At 49.8% G+C, this 18,975-nt stretch overlaps 1 protein-coding gene across 13 annotated transcripts in view; it reads right to left on the bottom strand.

Annotated features, from left to right (window-relative positions):
* CASZ1 (castor zinc finger 1) overlaps positions 1–18,975 on the bottom strand; it is a 284,376-nt gene that overhangs the window by 24,324 nt on the left and 241,077 nt on the right. For all 13 annotated transcript variants that reach the window (XM_027702933.1, XM_027702942.1, XM_027702935.1 and 10 more), the window contains 7 exons: positions 16,172–17,003; positions 13,383–13,451; positions 9,037–9,127; positions 6,838–7,002; positions 4,211–4,383; positions 2,619–3,487; positions 578–719 (listed from right to left, as the gene is read on the bottom strand). In XM_027702933.1, coding sequence (XP_027558734.1) covers positions 578–719; positions 2,619–3,487; positions 4,211–4,383; positions 6,838–7,002; positions 9,037–9,127; positions 13,383–13,451; positions 16,172–17,003 — 2,341 coding nt within the window. The remainder of the gene's footprint in view (positions 1–577; positions 720–2,618; positions 3,488–4,210; positions 4,384–6,837; positions 7,003–9,036; positions 9,128–13,382; positions 13,452–16,171; positions 17,004–18,975) is intronic.

The following is an 18,975-nucleotide window of genomic DNA, read 5'->3' as shown; positions in this document are numbered from 1 at the left end:
AGGACTATCCCCAAACACTCCTGTTCTCAGCAGATATGCCGGGCAAGGGGGACACACATTTTGAGAAAGGTGCATTCATATTTGCACGACCATGACCATAACCATGGATCATGCCAGACCCAGACCAGAGTTATCCTGACACTGGGTTGATTTGTGTGCCTGATTTCTCTAGCAGGTGCTTCCCTCAGACCTGGTTCAGCAGACAGCCAGCATTGCCAGTGCTGCTGCTCAGAGTGTGCTGAGGTGTGGCACTGGGGAAGCCTTTGATCAGCTTGGGATCACAAGAGCAGGACTGAGGGAAAGCAGCTCTGCCAGTGGCTCATTTTCCAGAGGGGAAGACAAGAGCTGAGGCTCTTGTCAAAGAGTCAGGAGGTGCTTGTGAGCCCAAAAAAACATCTGGAGAACATACACTTGAGGGGGACTATAATGACCATCCCTGCCTGCAGTATGGGGGAGTCCAACTCAGTCCCTGTGAAAATGCCTTTCACCAACACTCCGTGTCCTTGTGTTACAGGTACAGGAACTTCCCAGAGCTCGATGCTGGGAAGAGCTCAGTGTATCTGTCCCCTTCTCTTACCCGTGATCCTTGACGCTCAGGTCCAAGCTGTGCTCCTGCAGGGAGTCCTGACTGGTGGCAGATGATGATCCCATGGCCTCCGCAGGTTCCTGCTTCACCTGGACTGGGTTGAACCGTCCGGGAGCTGCTGGTTGTCCATTCCCTGCTCGAGAAAGACACCCAAATTAAGTGCAAGATTTAAACGAAAATGTAGGTCTAAAATGAGGTTACAATGGCAAATAAGTAAGTTAAATCACTGGCACCAGTGCCTAAATGGAAAAAGCAAAGGAAAAGTGTGGGGGGAAGGGAAGTGCTGGGATTGCTGGTCAGCGTTTATTGCCAAGTTGACATGATGGGTTCTGACGTCCACTCCAGCGTGGAAATTCTTCAAGTGATAATTATTGCAAAATTATGTCAAAGTTGTCCAGGCTATGGGCCCTTTAAAGGAGAAGGGCGGAAGGAGCGTGGGGGAGACCTGATTCTCTGCACAAACTGTCATAACTAATTTGCGGGGCTGCCTCTTAAGCGTTTATTAAAGACTCTGTTAATGCTGAGGCAATGTGGCAGCTTTCGACTGCTAGTCAAGCCCCCTTCCCCGTCCCCAATCCCAGCGTTGCCGTAGCGACAGCGCCGGCCCGACACTGCGCCTGCCCAGCAGGAGCATCTGCCCCGCCGGGGCGATCCGAGGTGACAGCGAGGGACCCGCGACCTCCCGCCACCGCCCCCGCCACGGCCCCACCGACCGGGCAGTGCTGCTCCGCGGGGAGGTCTGGGGAAAGAAAGATCCAAATCAAAGAAAAAGGGGGGGGGGGGAAAGGGGGAAAAGAGGGGGAAAAGGGAGAACAAATTAAAGAGAAAAAAATTAGGAAAAAACAGCAAAGAAAAAAGGAGGGAAAAAAAGTTGCTGACAGGAACATGTCTGCAGAGCTTTTCTCCACAATCCCCAAGTGACTAAAATATTAATTTGCCCTCCGGCAGTACAGCTGACAGCGAGCTGCTTCTCAGACAGCAAGTGGCATTTTATTAAAAAATAAAGGAAAATAGTTTCCTCAATGACCTTTCTCTGCTTTAGGAAACAATTTTTCAAACAATAATTTTAAAAGTATGTGAAAGTTCCCCTCCCTCTTTAATGAGATCGCCTCGTCCTACTCCCCCGTTTGCTCAGCACTCCCATAGCCAGGGTCAGCAGCTGATCCAGCCTTTCCATGCCCCAGGAAGGAGCTCCAGGGCAGCCCAATGCCATGGGGGCTGCCAGGCACAGCCTCCCCCCACGACCCCTCGCTGCCCACCAGGAGCTGACCGTGTTCAGCAGACTGTGGAGGTTCCCTGTGCTCTTGTGGGATCCCCATGTCCCTCTGGAAGGGCTGGGCATGGGCTATGACCTGCATCAGGTCTAGGTGGCAGCAGGAAGAGCTTCATGCTGCCCCAGGGGAGTTCTGATTCCCATCTTTTACCTCCTCAGAGAGCTGCAGGGACAGGTGAAGCGCAGCTTGCAAGGACTGACCAGGAGAAAGGTCCTGTTTGTGGACTGTGCCAGCACTATCCCCAAACCCACAGCTGGAGCAACAGAGCTGGAGCACAGAACCAGCGCCCCAGACCAGAAAAACAACTGGCCATGGGCTACAGCATCATCACCACAGGGCTCAGCTAAAGCTCATACAGTCTCTGCACAGCCTGCAAGTATTGGCCAAGCTTTTCTTCATTTCCATTTTCAACACAGTGCCTCTCTCTTTTCAGCTTACAGCAAACTACACATGGCAAAACTCTTCCTTCAGCTCTGGTAAGAGCCTGGTCCTTTTGTGGGCAAAGCTGTGTTTCCTGCCTCTCTTCTGGCCAGGTGGGTACAGCCAGAATCCACAGGAACCCATGCCAAGACTGCCCTCTCCAAGGGTTAACTAGACACAACCAAGTTCACTCTCCCATTTATGTTCCTTTACTACCCATGGAGGTGGGAAGAAGATAGTAAAGGAACATAAATGTCACTGGGAGGCTTCTCATTCACTCTCAGTCATCAGGCACTGCTCTGCCTCCCACCACTATCACCACTGATGGGGTAACTCACCTGCTTCAAGTGCCACAGAGGGCTTGAGTGCAGCTGCTGCCAGCCTGGCCATCATAGGAGAGATTAATCCCTTGCTAGCAGAGATCCTTTCCATTATAGATGCTGCTGGAGCTGGAGAGGAAGTAGCTGCTGGCTCACCAGATCCTGAGACTGCCTGGGATGAGGAATCTGTAGGAGCAGATGATGTTGGATTGGCGCCAGAAGAACCAGCAGTCATCAGATTAGCCGAGCTGGCAGGAAGTGGTGTAGAGACCCGACTGGGGATGATGGGAAAGAAGGATCCAGCTGTCCCAGGAAGTGCTGAGTTGGAGAGTGCCAGGGCCAAGGGTATATTGCTGGGAAGAGCCTGGGAGAGCAGGCCAGAGATCTTGGTGGCTGGTGTCATGCTGTTGGCAGCCTTGGTGGCCTGTGAGGAAGCAAGCTCGGCCGCAGAGGAGGGCGCGGCCGGGACGATGAGAGACACGGAAGACTGTTGGCTGGTCGGGGAGGCACTCAGGCTGGAGTTCTTGGAGCTCATGGCAGAGAAGTCAATGAGGTCGTCATTACTGGACTCCTCCTGCTCGTTGTCCTTGGAGCCCAGGAGAGAGGCAGGCAGGCCCAGCACTCCCGAGCTCCGGATGTGCCGGCGCTCGTGTTTGCGTTTGTGGGAGGTCATCTGGCTGGTGGAGGTGAAGGTGAAGCCACAGCCTGCCCTGATGCAGTGGAAGTGGTTGGTGGCCTTGCTGTAGACACAGCCCTCATACTTGCATTCCTCGTACTTGTAGAACTTCTTGAAGCCATCCTTGGCATAGGCATCATCTTTGATGTGGTAGCTCTTGTGCTTCTCAATGTCACACTTGTTCTTGAAGGTGAACGTGCACCCAGGTCTCCTGCAAGGGCATCGAGGACAGGGGGGTTGGCTGTGTGGGCAGGAGCACAGCCCAGCTGCTGTCACCTGCCTCCCTCTGGGACAAGGACTGGGGCCGGGATGAGACAACGGCCTGGCTGCAGAGGGGCTGAGGAGCTGTGACACTGAGGCCAGCAGAAATGCTGCCATATGGGACAGCTGGGATGCTCACTCCCCTCGGAGGAACAGCCACAATAACATGGGGACACAGGCACCCTCCACTGAAAGTTCCAAGCAGAACAGCAGCTAAAGGGGACTAAGGTACAAACTGTGCTTTCCTGCTCTTCCTGAGAACATGAGAAATCAATAGAAGAGCAGTTGTGTACAGAAGGCCCAGTCAGGCCCCAAAAGGGATGAGCTGGCTGGGAAAAACCCTACCAAGAAAGTGCCATTAGCAGTGTATTAAGGGCCTACTTCAACTGCACTCTGATGAGCAATGTGATCTCTTTCCCAAATGATTCTAGGATGTATTTTCTAGTGGGTATCCTCTCCTCAGATCATACTCCTGCCTTCAGAGTGGTCTCTAGAAAGATCCTGGAAATCCCATCTGCCCTGGAACATGAGTTCTCTCAGGAGCAGGACTGAGAAGGTCACAGCAGGGAAAACCAAGTCCCTGTGCACACTCCTGAAATTAGGACTTGGCAGAAGGAGGCAAACAGAGCACACAGCTCTGAGGCAGGATTCCTCCCCCTCCCTGCTGTCTCACCTGCAGTGAAAGTGAGTGGTTTTCTGCCCATAGAACTGGCACTCCACAGTGCCACAGTCCTCCGTGGCACGGAACCGCTGGAACCCGTCGTTGATGAGCTGCGTGTTCTTCTTGTGGAAGTTCTCATGGGTCATCACGTCAGAGGTGCTGGTGTAGACCTTGTTACAGCCCACCTGCCCCAGGCCAAAACAGGAGTCGTCAGCACAGTGGTTTCACAGCCTGCCATCATCACCAGCAGTAATAAACACACGAGCAGCACATGTACATTTAACAGTTCCATTTGTGTGCTGCTCCTTGGAGTATTAAGTCACCACTTCAATTCCCAATCTAAAGACTGAGAGAGCAGTTGCAAAAAAAAACCCCAACCCAACCCAACTCTCTGGGCATGAAACAGTAAGGAAAAAAGGGAGGATTGAAGGGATAAAAAACCAGCTCTGGATAATCATGCCTTCTTAGGGAGGCAGTAAGCAGGGTTCACGCTCTTAAGGAGAAGGGAAGACTAAGAGATGTTGCTACTTGTTGTTATCTTGGAGTGACATGGAATGAAGTAGGAGTTTCAACTATTTGGGGAATACAAAATTGAGTGGGAATAAGTTATTTACTTCTTTAGTCCTTCTGAGAGGTAAGGCAGGGTGGTGCAACATGGGGCCAACCAATCTTTTGAGGCCGTAATAAACAGTTTAATTCTAGCAAAGCTTACACCCAGTGTTCAGCTGGTGACTGACTTTTTTTCCCCGTCCCTGCTCAAGACTTCCCACGTCAATAATTTTAAACTTGTGCAGCAAATGGGAATGGTGTGACGAGGAGGGAATGCTGAAAACCTGCCTTCCTCTGGGCAAACCGGGCAACTTTGCCATATTGAGTAAAAAACCACTGGAATCCCAAAACGTCCTCAGCCCTGCTGAGGAAGATTTTTTTTTCTTTTCTTCTAGTACAACATGTGCCAATGCCTGCACCATCTCAGAATTGAAGAGAACAAAAACACCACCCCTTAGTTCAGCCCAGGTTGATTCAAACAGGCCATAACAAAACCCATGACAAATACCCAGGAAAAAAAAAAAGGATCTCCAGCTATTTCCAATATTAAAGAGCCTCTCTCTCTCTGCACTGACACCTTGAAAAAAGACAGGCCCTGCACAGCATTAAAAAAAAGAATTAAACAAAAACCTCCCTAGGAATAATTTGCAATGCAGCTCTTGGTGCTAAAGCCTAAAAAAATGTCCGTTTATATAAACAACTAACTGAATTTTATCCACACCAATTATGGACATAAAGAAAAAAAAATCCCATGAGATGGATGGCACAAATTCTGCCATTTAAGCAGTATTTTCTTTAATTGGGAGTTTATATTCAGACACCTTTCCTGTAAGACACTGCTTACAAGGATGTTATTTTACTGGAAGACAGTGGGCACAGGGTGGAATTAGCCATATATAGTTGTGTAAACGAGGGTCTCTATTTGAACTCAGAGTGACTTGAAGCTGTGAAACACTCCTTGTACTCTAAAAAAAATTAAACAAATCCTATCCTGCTCAATTGGAGAAACTAAACAATCAATATTATGGGAGTGTAACAGAAAATGTCCTCAAGAGCAAGTCACATGAAGTTCCCAATTTATCAAATGCTGTAAGCACATGCTTCAACCAGCCCCTATTCAGGACAGAACTTGAGTGCATGCCTAACATTTAAGTATGTGCTTAAGCCCCATTGACTTCAGAGAGCTTACCTGACTTCAAGTTAAACATATGCTCAAGTCTATCCCAGTAAAGCATTTAAGCATGTGATTAAGGCCTTGTGACTTTAACTGGGATCTTAAACTGCTGGGACAGGGCAGGGACTGAGCCTGACTCTTCTGAGCAGAAAAGCTGCCACCAAGGGTTGCCTGGTCACTCTGTAACTACAGCACATTCTCAGGGCAATGGCTTAGGCCACAATTCTGATGAAACGAGCACATGTCAAACCCTTGAACCTGAGGAACAACCAGGGTGAGACCCAAACAATGTGGTGTGTCTGTGTCTAGAACAGTGAGGGCACCTCAGAGACAACTGTGCAGCAGCTCCAGCTCTGGCTGTGCTCTGGCTCCTGGAACGTGACTCCAGTGTACACCACACACAGGTACCACTGGTGAGGGAGATGGAGAACCAGGGGGTTAAGTTTGTGACATTGAGGTTTAATTACTTTAGAAATTGATTATGGAGGAAATCAACCCAGTGTTAAAGGGCAGCTGTGTCACAGAAAAGTCTGGTTTCAAGGGAGGGACAGATCAGATTTGAGTGGAGGCAGAGGTCCCTGAATCTTGGAAAATGGGACTTGCTTGAACAAGTGAAATCCAAGACTGCGAGAAAACCTTAAGACCTGCTTTGCCTCACTGCATGGATAAGGCTTCTAACAACAGAGAATGGGGCTTCCCTTCGCCCTTCCCAATACTTGGCAGGGCAAGTGCAGTGAGGACAGGGCATGGACTCTTCAAAGGGGCTCCTGAATCAGAAGTGAGCAAGACAGGCTATGAATGCCCCCCTGAACGTCACCCCTCTGCCTCAGGAAGTGTTGACCTGAATCAAGAACCCTTCCAGATCACGGCAGGCAGGACAGAGCTCCAGCAGTGGCCCTGGCTGTGCCCCCATTACCTGCATGCAGTGGTAGTGTGTGCTCTTGCCGTTGAGGTGGCAGCCGTGGTAGTACACGCTGCAGTCGTCCAGGGGGCTGAAGCGCATGAAGCCGTGCTGCAGGGAGTTATCCCGCTTCTTGTGCATGTTGTAATGCCGGATCACATCCTGTTTACTGGTGAATCTCTGCAGAGGGACACAGACACACACACACGCTGAGACTTGTGGTGCAAGTGGGGGAGTAATCCCAGGGCAGGGTGGGTTTTGTTGTTGTTAGTGGGACCAGGAGTTCAAAGCTTGGCAGTAATCACCCCAGGAGAGTCAGGCTGAAGAGGAATCGTGTGCACGTATCTCCTTGGTAAAGGGAAAGTAAACATGACACTGGGGTGATGTCCAGAACCAGCTCCCTGCAGCTTTAAGACTGCAATTTTTCTAATATAATTTTAGCTGCTCCTATCTCAAGAAGACCTATAGATAGAAAGCAAACCAGTGAACTAAACAGGCTGCAAGAGAGTAACCCAAGCTTCCAAATTGCTCACTGTAGTGGTTAGCAAGACACTGGTTGCCACACTCATGTCAGACTGAAAACTGGGAAAAACACTCTGCTCTTTCACACTATTTCCCCATTCTAAGTCTCCTGCCTCCCCTACAGGGTAGGGTGGCTTTATTAGGAAAACAGGGACACACAACTTCCTTCCAGCCACAGAAAAAGATGGCAGTAGAGCTCAGAACTAAATCTGTATGACCAGAATATCCTTTTAATCCTCTACCTGCCTGAAGGAATGAAGGGGTACCCCACTGTCGGAGCAGGCTAAGTGCCTTTAAAATGAAGCTTTTCATTTCTATTTCCCACAGACATCAATATTTAACACTGAAGGTGGGAAAGTAAATCTGATTTTTTTAAAAGAAATCAATATCCATTTATTTTGAGGAGTAATTGAAAAGGCCTGTATTCTAATGTTTAACAACTTTTCCAGTCTCCCTCATAGGAAACAAATGATTATCGCTTCCACTCTTTCCTCCTATAATATCAATCCTGATCAATCTCGTTGGTATTGGCACGGGAATATAGGGATATAGATTTCAACAGAAATCCCTTGGAGGCTGGAGGTATGATTTCCCAGGGCATACATACAGGATTGCTATTGCCAATCATTGTTAATTTGTGCCCACTTATTACAGAGCGTTACTTATTCTAAAATATATCTCAGCCATAAAATAATTTGCATTTTAAAAAGCAGCCTAAATCCTTATTCCCTGCGAGACCAGACAGTTCCTTTGCAAGCAGCTTCCAGACTCCTTAGGAAATAATCATGAGGCCAATCATAATAATAGGTTTTTCTGTTTTTCCATCCTTTGTGTTTCTCTCTTTCTGGTGCAGGGATATCCATGGCACAGTTGGGACAGACTCATCTCCATTACTCGATGCTGGGTAGGAGGACACTGCGTGCATCCCAGAGAGAAACTCTCCTTTGATCAATAGAAACCCACAGCCAAGCTCAGCAGATCCAGATCGACTTCCTCTGCTGTGGTCAGGCTCATCCCTCGGAGACCCAGAGGTCTCCCGGGGCAGGGCTGAAGTTGTGCCTGATGCACAGCAGAGGCCAACCCTGGGATTCCCACTTACACACCAGCCTGACCACAGAAATGGCAGTGTCAAACTCCTGGACCTGGGATGAGGGTAAACAAACACAGCACGTGACCCGCTGGCCTGACGTGGATCCCCTGGCAGTTCTCCCAGGAATTACAGCATCGCTCCTGCCCCCGCGCCTTCCCCACAAATCCCGGACCGCCGCTGGTCTCGCTGGGTGTTTTGTTGCAGATACTGCTGCTACAAAGTCACTCGGGCAGCGGGAGGGAAAGGGACAGACTAACAGATCAGCATTCCCTGTTTCAGGCACAATTTGTAACACAGCACAATTTATGCTCTTGGTTTCACTGATATAAATCTGGAGTAGTTCCCACTGACTCGAGCTGATCTATATTCTGCTCTTCGCTGTAGCGGTCTGGCTTTGGTTAAATGGTATTAGATTGAGTTAAACGGGAGCAAAATAGAGTTCTATTAAATTCAGAATATATCCTGTCCTCTTTCAGAGCAGGAAAGTGAAAAGGCATGTGCGTGCACGGGGGAGGACAGCACAGGAGGACACACACACCTCCCCACACTGCCCCGTGTGCTCAGGGGGCTGTGCTGGTCACTCCTGAGCAGGGTTTTTTTACCTGGTAGTTGCACTCGGGGTCGAGGCAGTGGTAATGTTCTCTGTACTGGTATGCACAGTGTATGTGCCCACAGTGCTGGCTGCCCGAGAACCTGCAACAGCAGAGCAGGGGAGAGAATGAGACACTGTCCTGGCAGCAGTGCCTGTAAGCAGGGTACAGATAAAGTCCTGTTTTCATCCCACATGTTTATGGCATTAAACCCCATCTCCTTTATCCCCCCCAAGGATGGTGACCCTCCCGCCTTCCCTTGCTTATTTGTCACTATTTAAAGGTGCTTCTTGAGCCGGATCATTCAGGTCTTGTACATCCCTAATCTGTTTTTCCCCTTGAAATTCATCTTCGTTATCTAAGTTGTTTACTTGGGAAGCACAAAGAAGGAGGGTTCCTTGAACTAACCATCACACAATTCTAGAATTCTCATGTGGGGGTTTAGATACCACAGCAGCAAGTGTCAGAAATCTCCCATGACAGAAGGAGAAAAATAAAACATTGGGCAAATATGGGTTTGAAATTTTCAGTATAAGCCCACCTAGTAGGACCTCAGAAAAGCTGCAGACAGCAAATTTGAAAACTCTGGACATACAGGGTGGAAAAAAGACCAGAAGTGCCATGTAATACCTACATACAAACAGTCAGTACATCTAATGTACTGACTGACAGACATACCAGGAATTGGCACAAGGGGATGATCCAGTAATGGGGTAATCAGTGCAGAGAACTCTCTCATGTATATTCTAGAGGACCATGGAAGAGCTGAAGAGCTTGAAAGGGAAAAGCAGTGGAGAGAAGGGGACTCAGAGGGGAAACATTCAAAGATAAAGTACCATCTGCTCAAAGGTTCCTCAAAGGTTCCTCACGTCACTTAGTGCTAAACACAGCAGGAGTGCATATGATAAAGGGCATGGGAAAGAAACGAGGAAGGGCAGTGGATAGAAAGGGAAAATGAGAGGAGTGAGGGTGTCCTGGAGAAATTGAAGAACGGGGCAGGAGGAGAAAAGATTATGGATCATCATAAGGTGAGGTAACGCCAGGCTACAGGACAGAAAAATTCAGGATGAAAAGCAATACTAAATAAGGCATTTCTGAAGCACAGTAAGGAAGAGGAGGTCAACTGTGGAGACAGCAGGGCCTCTAGGAGATGGAAAGGGGACTTAATTGACAGAAAAGATAGACATTGCTAAAAAATTAAATGACTTCTTTGCCTCAGCATTCACAAAGGGAGACAGGGACAGATGCCAGGAGCAGACATGCCTTTCCCTGGGGAAGGAGAAGAAATACTGCAGGAAATCAGGATCACGTCAGAACAGGTGATTGAGAAACTGGAACAAACCTCAGCAGCAGGAGAAGAAACAAACCACAAGGCAAACGGCAGGGCTGGCTGCACAAACAAAGGTGTGGAGCCCAGGGCAGAGGGAGCTGCTCCTGCTCAGTGCCTGGGCAGCTGTGAGGCTCGTCCAGGGCAGGGGCAGAGTCACCCTGGCACTGACCAGCACAGGGAGCCAACTGGTCCTGCCAGTCCAGGCCTTCATGTCAGCAGCACCACCAGCAGCTCTTAAAGGAAAGGAGCTTTAAAGGCAAGAGAGAGCAAAGGGCTGTGTAGGGCTGCAGAACTGTGGGTGCAGGCCAGGTAGAGGGAAAAGGAAGATAAAAGACCTTGCTGACAAATACAAAAGCAAAGCAGGCCAGAATATTATCAAAAATGAGGATGAAAAATGACCAGAGATGCCAAGTGGAGTGAAAGAAGGGCCAGACACTGAAGAGATCTGGCTATGGGATGATCTCAGTTTTAAAAGCACCAGCTAAACAAGCACTCCAGCACTTCCAACTCCTACCCTCCCTTCCACGTGCCACAGAAAGGTGTGTGTGGTGCCTACAGTACAGGAAGGGAGAGGCAAGTGTTCCACCAAACCCTGTGCTTGGGGAAGGAGGGAAGCAGCAAACCCAGCACAAAGGGGAAATTCTGCTCCTTCAGTCCGTAAGGTTGGGCTCCTAAAGGGTTATGTTCATCCTGTGTTTCTTCTGACACTTGAAACAGTTCAAAGCTATTAATTTTTAAAGCACAGCATCTGTTTAGCTTTTTCATAACAGGAAAGCTTACACACCACACACTCACTTACATGCAGACACACGGGCACATTTACATGCACAGACTCTCAGGTACATCAACACCCCTCTGAATTTACATGAACGTACCCACAATTTCCATGCACACAAACAGACACAAACACACCTGAAACAGGAAAACTCAGACCACCTCATCACATTGATATGCAAAGCCCAACTCCTAAATTGTCCATACAGGCCCTGTAGATTCATTTGCCCAAGAACAACACATTCCCTCTTCCCTTACTTTACTTTTTTTTTTTTTTTTGGCCAGAAAGAACTAGTCTTGATCTGGCAAGAGTTGATAAATAAATAATAATAAAAATAATAAATAAAGAAGTCAGCATGCTTAGAGAGTGTTTACAGACTCATTACTCTGTAACGATGATGTGAAAGAAGAAAAAAAAAACCCACCCCAATTACAAGGGGGGAGGAAACCCACACAGAAATAAATATTTAAGCGAGTGCTGCCAGAAGCACCATCTGCTGAGGCACTAATAATAATAATAATAATTTTTTCTGTGGTCTTTTTTTTTTAATTATAAATATACAGAGGGGGGAGGCAGGGGGAAAAACAACCCAACCCAAACTAGCTAAGTAAGAGGTTTTGTTTTGTTGTGTGAGAGAATGGATTATCCCTGGGCAGCTTTTGGCAGTGGCTTTGGCAAACTCATTAAGCTAATTATGCAGTACAGACATAAGAGTGTCGTGTCTCTCTCCCCCCACCCCTTGATTTTAAGGCTTTAAACTGTTTTTAAAAATGTGTGTAAATTGAAGGGAAGTGGCTGTGCTGCCAACGGGCGGCTTGCGGAGCCTTTTAAGCAGGATGTGGTGTCCCTGAGGTATCTCACGAGCCTCCCCCAGCTACTGCCCGACCCAGGGGAGGGGGCTTGCAGAGCACCAAGAGCACTGGATGTGGCTCAAGTGTTTATTTACACAGTTCTCTGCAAGAGAGGGGAACAGGGGACAGAAGGGTGCCACCTCCTCTCCCACTGCAACCCCTGCAATTCCTGCAATCTCGGAAATAAAAGGGTGCTGCTCCTTCTGCCCTATGCAAGGAGGGGTTTAAATCCCTGCTCTCCTTCCCATACTCTCTCCCAAGGCAGTGAGTTGCCACATGCTTGAGGAGCTACATGTGGTGGTGCAACTGCCCTCTCTTCCCATGGGGTCTTCTACTCCCTCCTCCTGTATCTGGGATTTGGGAAAAGGAGGAAAGGAAATCACCTCCTGTTCCACTCTCCAGCTAGGGAGAGTGCTGTTCCAACTCTCCTGATGTGCCAAGATCTCCCCCTGCACCTTCCTAGCAGCTGACTGTCTCCCACGGGGAGACTCTCTGTAGACTCTGGCAAGGTGAGAAAGCACAGTACACATTCCCCTCCCCTCTTGTTAATAAGTGCTGGTGGGAGCAAACCCCTCAAGCTTTATTTCTGGAGAGAAGTGTTTGCTTGTTTCCCTGACTGGTGTCTGTCTGGGTACAAGGGGCTTCCTTGTGAGCTTTTTCCACAGTACAGATGGAGGATTCAACAGGCCAAGGGCAAAGGCTGATGGACCCTTTACACCAGGAGCTCTGAACCAGGCAGGTGCTGTGCAGTAATCTCCTCTGTCCCTCTGGCTCTCATGGCATTGCTCATTCTGTCTCACCACAACCACCCTGGGCTCCCTCTCAGCATTGCTCAGTCCTGACCTAAGCTCTCCCACAGCTGGGATAAGGTGCCCTACTCTGCACCTGACTCAGGGAGGGTTTCTCATACAAAGGAGCTGCAAAATTTTCTAGGATAAAAATCCCACGTTGATGCCAAAAGCTGCCTAAACTCAGGTCACTCATGGATGGCTCCAGCCTAGAGTCTCAGAAGTGAGATGTTCTCTGCTTGCTTCCTGCAGGCACTGGACATGGCAGGGGAAAAAGGCTGGAGACAGCACAGCAATGGGCAGAAAGAACAACAGTCAAGAGGCAGCATTCCCATTTAAATCCTGGGCTTCTGCAGTGAAACAGTTTTCCACTATTTGTCACGAAGTCTAACGGCTCTGGGGAGTCGAGCATGCTCTTGGCATGCTTGAACACCTCTCACAGCTACTGCTCTCCCAAGCAGGGCAGCAGAGCAAGTACAGCTGCCAAGGGAAATGGAAGTGCCAGTGACTGGTTTAAACACATGATCCAGATGGACAAGACTTCGTCTCTCCCACCACCAGTCCACCCTCTTACATCCAGCCCTCTCCCCAAGAAAGTCAAAAGTTTTGCCTACCTGGCAATATACTTCTGGTAAATATTTACATCTTCGCTGACGGCTGGTTTGTCAGTGGGTAATCCATTCCTAAGGAGAAACACACAGGGCAGAGCTGGTTAGCAGGAAGAGGGCACTGCCTAAACTCCTTGTTTCTCCCACACACCACTGACACACCAGGAGAGAGTGCCCCGGGAGGAGCACCAGCAAAGACACCCATAGGTTTAACCTCCCTTCCCCTTTCCCTTCCAGTTCTGTACCTCCTTTTCCAGAGAACCGCAGTCAGCCTACCACCCTTCCTGCATGTTCCGTCTTTGCAGGACCCAGTGCAGTTTGTTGGAGAAACCAAGATCAACCACAAAATGCTGTTTCTACAGAAAAAAACTAAAAATCCCCTACACAAACAAGTGATGGTCACATGAAAACAAACACCTCCCTCAAGCACCTGGCAACGCTGCCCTTGTGTGCAGGGTTCAGCTGAGGGAGAAGAGCTGTGAGCTCCTGCCCGTTTCCTGTGGCCATCAGACACCCTGTGCTGTGACCAGCACTGGCACCGTGGCTCCAGCCCCTGGACAGGGCTTCAACTGTCTCTTTGTTTCACAGACACCCCAAAACTCCAACAGACAGATGGAGCAGCAAAGGTATTTATGTATTTTAATCAATGAGAAAGCCAACCCAACTGTCACATAAGCCTGGGTTATTTTACATCATTAGTAAGCAGACAAAAATAACATCTTCAGTGAGTTCAGCAACAGAGAAAACGAGATACAGGGCCAGGCTCCAGCCTACCCAAGAGACAGGGGCATACCAAGGCCACCCCAGACAGGCTGTACACCATCTTCCTTCTCCTCCAGTGCTCCTCGTGACAGCCTGGTTTAAACAAGGACACTTTCGCACAGAGTTCACTGGAAGGTAGATTAGTTCAGGGCAGGTTAATAGCATTAGATGTCAGAGAGTTTAAACCCATGGCAAGGGGGTATGTGCATATGTGTGAGAGTAAGGGGTAACTCCTGCCAGGTCAGTTGAACCCAGTGGGCACTGAGCATGGACAGCCAGGGCCCAGTTACCACAGTCAACACTTCCTCCACCAGCACAACTAATGGGATGGGCTGCTGTCTTTTTCATGGAAGCCTGTATCTGGAAATCAGCCTGAAGGAGAAGGGCCCAGAGCCCCTTCTGTACTCCAGTGTGTGATCAGGACATGGCAAGTGCCAGGCCGAAGGCCCTGGTCACCTCCACCCCTGCTGCAGCCCCATAATGATGCCCCAGCTGAGGAAGTCCTGTGGCCAGAGCAGGGATCACCATGGTGCTGCAAACCCACATTTGCAAGAGGCAGGAAATGAGCAAGAGAAAGGAAATCAAACTAGGATCCCAGTGCACCACCATCACAGATAAGAGGCTTGCAGCTCCTCAGGCACAGCTCTAGGATGGCCACTGAACTCCAGGCAGCTGAGCTTTCTGAAGACACTTCAGGCACAGAGTCCCTGGCCAAGTCACCCATCACAACAAGGCACTGTGCCTACAGGAATATTTACAAGAGTGTTTTTTAGTAACAGGAGTCCCTGCCTGCCATCTGGAGCACATACAGGTTCATCCTGAGCGGGAGCCAGATGCAAATGTTAATAATCCTCTGCCCTTTCCCATACACCTTAACCATGGAGCTCCCAAATCTGTCTGCAGGCACTTGATAAACGACTGTTTCACGTGGAAGACAGGTGTCATTACACAGCTCTGCCTTCCAGGTGGGGAAACATGGAAACTGCGGGATGCACACTTGGACTGCAAAGAGGATTCAGCCCAAGGCCTCCTAGGTCCATATGTCAAACACAGAACAGACTTCCTCCTTATCAGAGAGCAAAGTAGAAGGGTGTGTGTGATGGCACTTGCCACAGAAGTGCAGGACAGAGGTCCTGGACTTATTACAAATGACCCCATGAGATTCACAGCTCACAGCAGCCCCAGGTCCACAGTGAGACACAAGTAAATTCAAACCATGACAAGAAAGCAGAGAAGTCCCTCCCTCCCTCCCTCCCTGTTTGCAGCCTCAAGTACATATGTATCTCTTCTACAGCTCCCACCTCTGGAAACCACATTTAAAATGTAATCCAAGGTTTGGCAAGGCCTTCAGATATGTCCACTGAGCCACGGCATCGCTGCAGAGATTGCTGGCAACGTGTGTGTAGGAGGTTATTAGTGGTAATTGGGCTAATGAGTTTGCCCAGTCTGAGGGGTAATTGAATCACCTCTATTTGTGTAAGGAACAAGCAAATTGAGAAGACACAGGCCTGGCCCCACAGAGGTATGTATATGGCTAACTCCCATCAAAATTGATGGGAATTAGGCACCAAAATGTCTTCTGAGTTCTGGGACAAACCAGCCCATCTTGCCAACAGTGAAGTCAGCAGAGTCTTGCCATTGAGTTAAATGGAAGCAAGAATCAGGTTCTCCTACAGACACATCTGGATGTCCAGGGAACCAGAGGAAGGAGAAAGTAAAGGAGTTCCAACTTCGACCTTAGAGTGCTGACAGCACCATGTTCCCCCCTCTTTCATTTTAACATATGGAATTAGGAGCCAGTGGACTCTGGTTCATGGCTGTGACTGCTGACAGCAGATCACATCCTTAGTGCAAATAAGATAAATAGAGATGTAGGGTGTTAACAGAGGAGAAGACACTTCAGCAGAGAGCAAAAAGACACATCACACAGAGTAATTATCATCCCAAGAACTGGGACTGCCCACTGACCCACACACAGACTTCAGTATGAGCCCCCACTAGTACACAGACAGGAAAAGTAGGAGGACACTTACTTTACTGTAGAGACTGTTCCAGTTGTGATGGAGTCTGTCTTGGAGAAGGTTGATTTCAGGTACTCGGGAGTGTTGAATGGCAATGAGACGGACTGCTCTGGCCCGGCCACGGGAGTGCTGCTGGGGGTGCTGGCGAGGGGAGCAGGGGCCAGGCTGGGAGCTGGAGCTTTTACTGGAGTGAGCTTCTGAATGTTCCTCACATCATACTTGGAAGGCCGGCCTACCTTGCCCGTCTTGAAGGCGATGGCTCCTCCCATATCTGGGCTTCCTTCTCCAGGCTTGAAAAGGTGCAAGTACTTGACGTTTTCTAGGTCATACTTGGAGGCCTTCTTGTATGTGTTGCCGTTTTGGGGCCTGATGCTCTCACCCGTCTTCAGCTTCTGAATGAAGAAGTCGTACTTGGAGGCCCGTGACATCAGGCCCTGCATCTGGGAGCTGCTGGGAGAGGGCAGCGGCAGGATGGTGGCTTTGGTCTCCGTCAGCAGGGAGGCGTCAGGCACCCGAATGGGCTGCGCCAGCACCGAGGAAGGTTCTTTGCCCAGCTTGGGGCCCAGCTCCTCGGACTTGGCCAAGTGCATGGGCCACGAGAGCTGCTCCCCGGCCTTCAGCTTGCGGATGTACTCCTCGTACTTGGAGAAGCGGGCGCGTTTGCTCATGGCGTCCTCGCCGGGCAGCGCGGCAGCGGCGGCGGCCTCTGAGGTAGCGGCGTTGAGCTTGTCGAAGCTGATCTTGCGGGCCAGCTCGTCCCGCATGTTCTGGTCGTCGTAGCCGAACATGCCCAGGAACTCGTTCATGGTGGTGGCGGCGTAATCCTGCAGCGACGACGCTTCCCCTGCGGAGAACCCGCGGCACAGAGTCAGGCACGGTGCTGGATTTCCCTCTCCTCCCATACCGGCTCCAGTAGCGGGGACGGGGGGAGGGAGGGGAGAGGGGAACATGATCTACTGACGTTTGGCTCACTTGTTAGGTTTTACGACTCTTAAATTAATTTGTTTAAAAAAAAAAAAAGTAATTAATACTGGGGTAAAATAAAAAGAGTTCATCAATGCCAGGAAAATCAATTTCCTAAATGTTCTAGCCGATGGCTTTTCAGTACATTAAACAAAGTTTCATAAATGTCTCTGCACTCTTGCCTTGGCCTAATATGAAGAAAAAGTAATTTTACTGGAAGTGAGACCGATGCCAATATGCCGAGGTTTGTACAGATCTGTCCTTGTGTGTGTTTGTATATGGAAGGAGGGGCACAGAGAATGGTGTGTCTGCGTGTGTAAGGGGGGGAAGCCACGTGAAAATGCTGTGTGTGTTGGACAAGAGCAGGGCTGAGGGCAGGCAGGGCAGTGTGGTGTGAAATGGTAAGGGACAGGAAGGCAATGTATGGGGTGGAGCAGGAGGAGGGCAGAATGGAATCCTGCGGAGCAGAAGGGAAGCAGCAGAGGTGGACATGAATTAAGGCAGGGGAAGAGCAACAAAGGCTGTGCATGAGAAGCTTGGGAGTGAGGAGTGGGGAGAGAGGAATGGAGAAGAGAAGGCAAGACAAAGACAGGACAGCTCCCCATAGCTGCTGCAGTCCTTCCCTTCCCTGTCCATTTTGTAAGGGTTCACACAACTTGCTCCCTTCTTTCTCAATCCCAATGACTGGGCAGCTTTCCATGTGAAAAGGGGCCACAGCAAGGGCTGTGGAAACCTACAGGCAGGCTCCTGAGCAGCCAGGAACAGCTTCCAGTAAGACCAGGAAAGGGGAAAGTCCACACAGGTGAAAAACAGGTAAGGAACAGCCTTCTCTCCATCAGGATTCGGAGTGAGGAGAGAAAGAGCTGCTGTCCTGGGCCTCGGAAAGGGGGAGAATGCCTGTTCTCTGGAGTGTGGGTTGGGGAAGGGGCAGGAAGGGGTTAGTCTACCTGAGCCTGATCACAGGGAGGAAGAATGAGCAAAAGCTGTCCTTCCTTGGGTCTCTCCCTCCCTTCCTCCCTCCCCTACTCCCTCAGGCAGTTTCACAGGCCACCGGGATGGGAAGAACACACATCTGGAGGTCACCCAATATCAGTGTAAAGGAGGAAATAAAGATTGCTCTGACGTGCCAGCTTGGACTCATTTAGGCTTCAGTCTGACACAGCGCTCCTCCTCCTCTCCCTCTTGCTTTCTCCTGCAGAGTAAAGATTTACTGTGTGCAGGAGTCCTTCAAACCTCCCTCGTCATCTTTTCCAAACACTCACACTGGCTCTCACGGGCAGGCACACTCCTTCCAAGGGAGCCAGCACAGGCAAGTGCAGAATGGAGGCTCTGGGCACTGGATCCTGCTCAAACCAAACCAACACTGCCTTGAAATAGAGGAAAAGGAAGGCACCAAGACAGCCACAGAACAGGTCAGCAGATCCAAAAGATCCCTAGGATCTGGGGGATCTGACAGCCAGGCAGGCACATCCACCAGAGCATTTCCACACACACAAGAGCCTGTCAATGAGCACAGTCGAAGTTCAATAGCCATCAGCATCACAAATCAGTTTGCACAGGACTCTGCGGAGGAAGAGACGGCCTGCAACGGGCACGGAATGGGCAGGACCATGAAGGTCACATTCCTGCTCCAGGACTGCCCGGAATGGCTGTGCTGCTGCAGCACAAGTGCTGCTGTGCTGGGTGCCTGTCTACGTAGTACTGGAGGGAAGGCAACAGTGAACAACATCCCTGGAGCCCGTGAGGGGAAGGACAAAGCCACACCTGCTAGGTGCTGGGAACTGGCTTAGCCCCAAACGACCTTCCAGTTCTGGGCACTTAAGCCCAGCATTCTGCATGGGATTTGGGATGCC

This window comes from Neopelma chrysocephalum, unplaced genomic scaffold (assembly GCF_003984885.1).
Source record: "Neopelma chrysocephalum unplaced genomic scaffold, ASM398488v2 Primary Assembly neopelma1_200, whole genome shotgun sequence".
Classification (NCBI taxonomy): domain Eukaryota; kingdom Metazoa; phylum Chordata; class Aves; order Passeriformes; family Pipridae; genus Neopelma; species Neopelma chrysocephalum.
The sequence above is the reverse complement of the archived record's forward strand: the minus strand, read 5'-3'. Positions and strand labels throughout refer to the sequence as shown.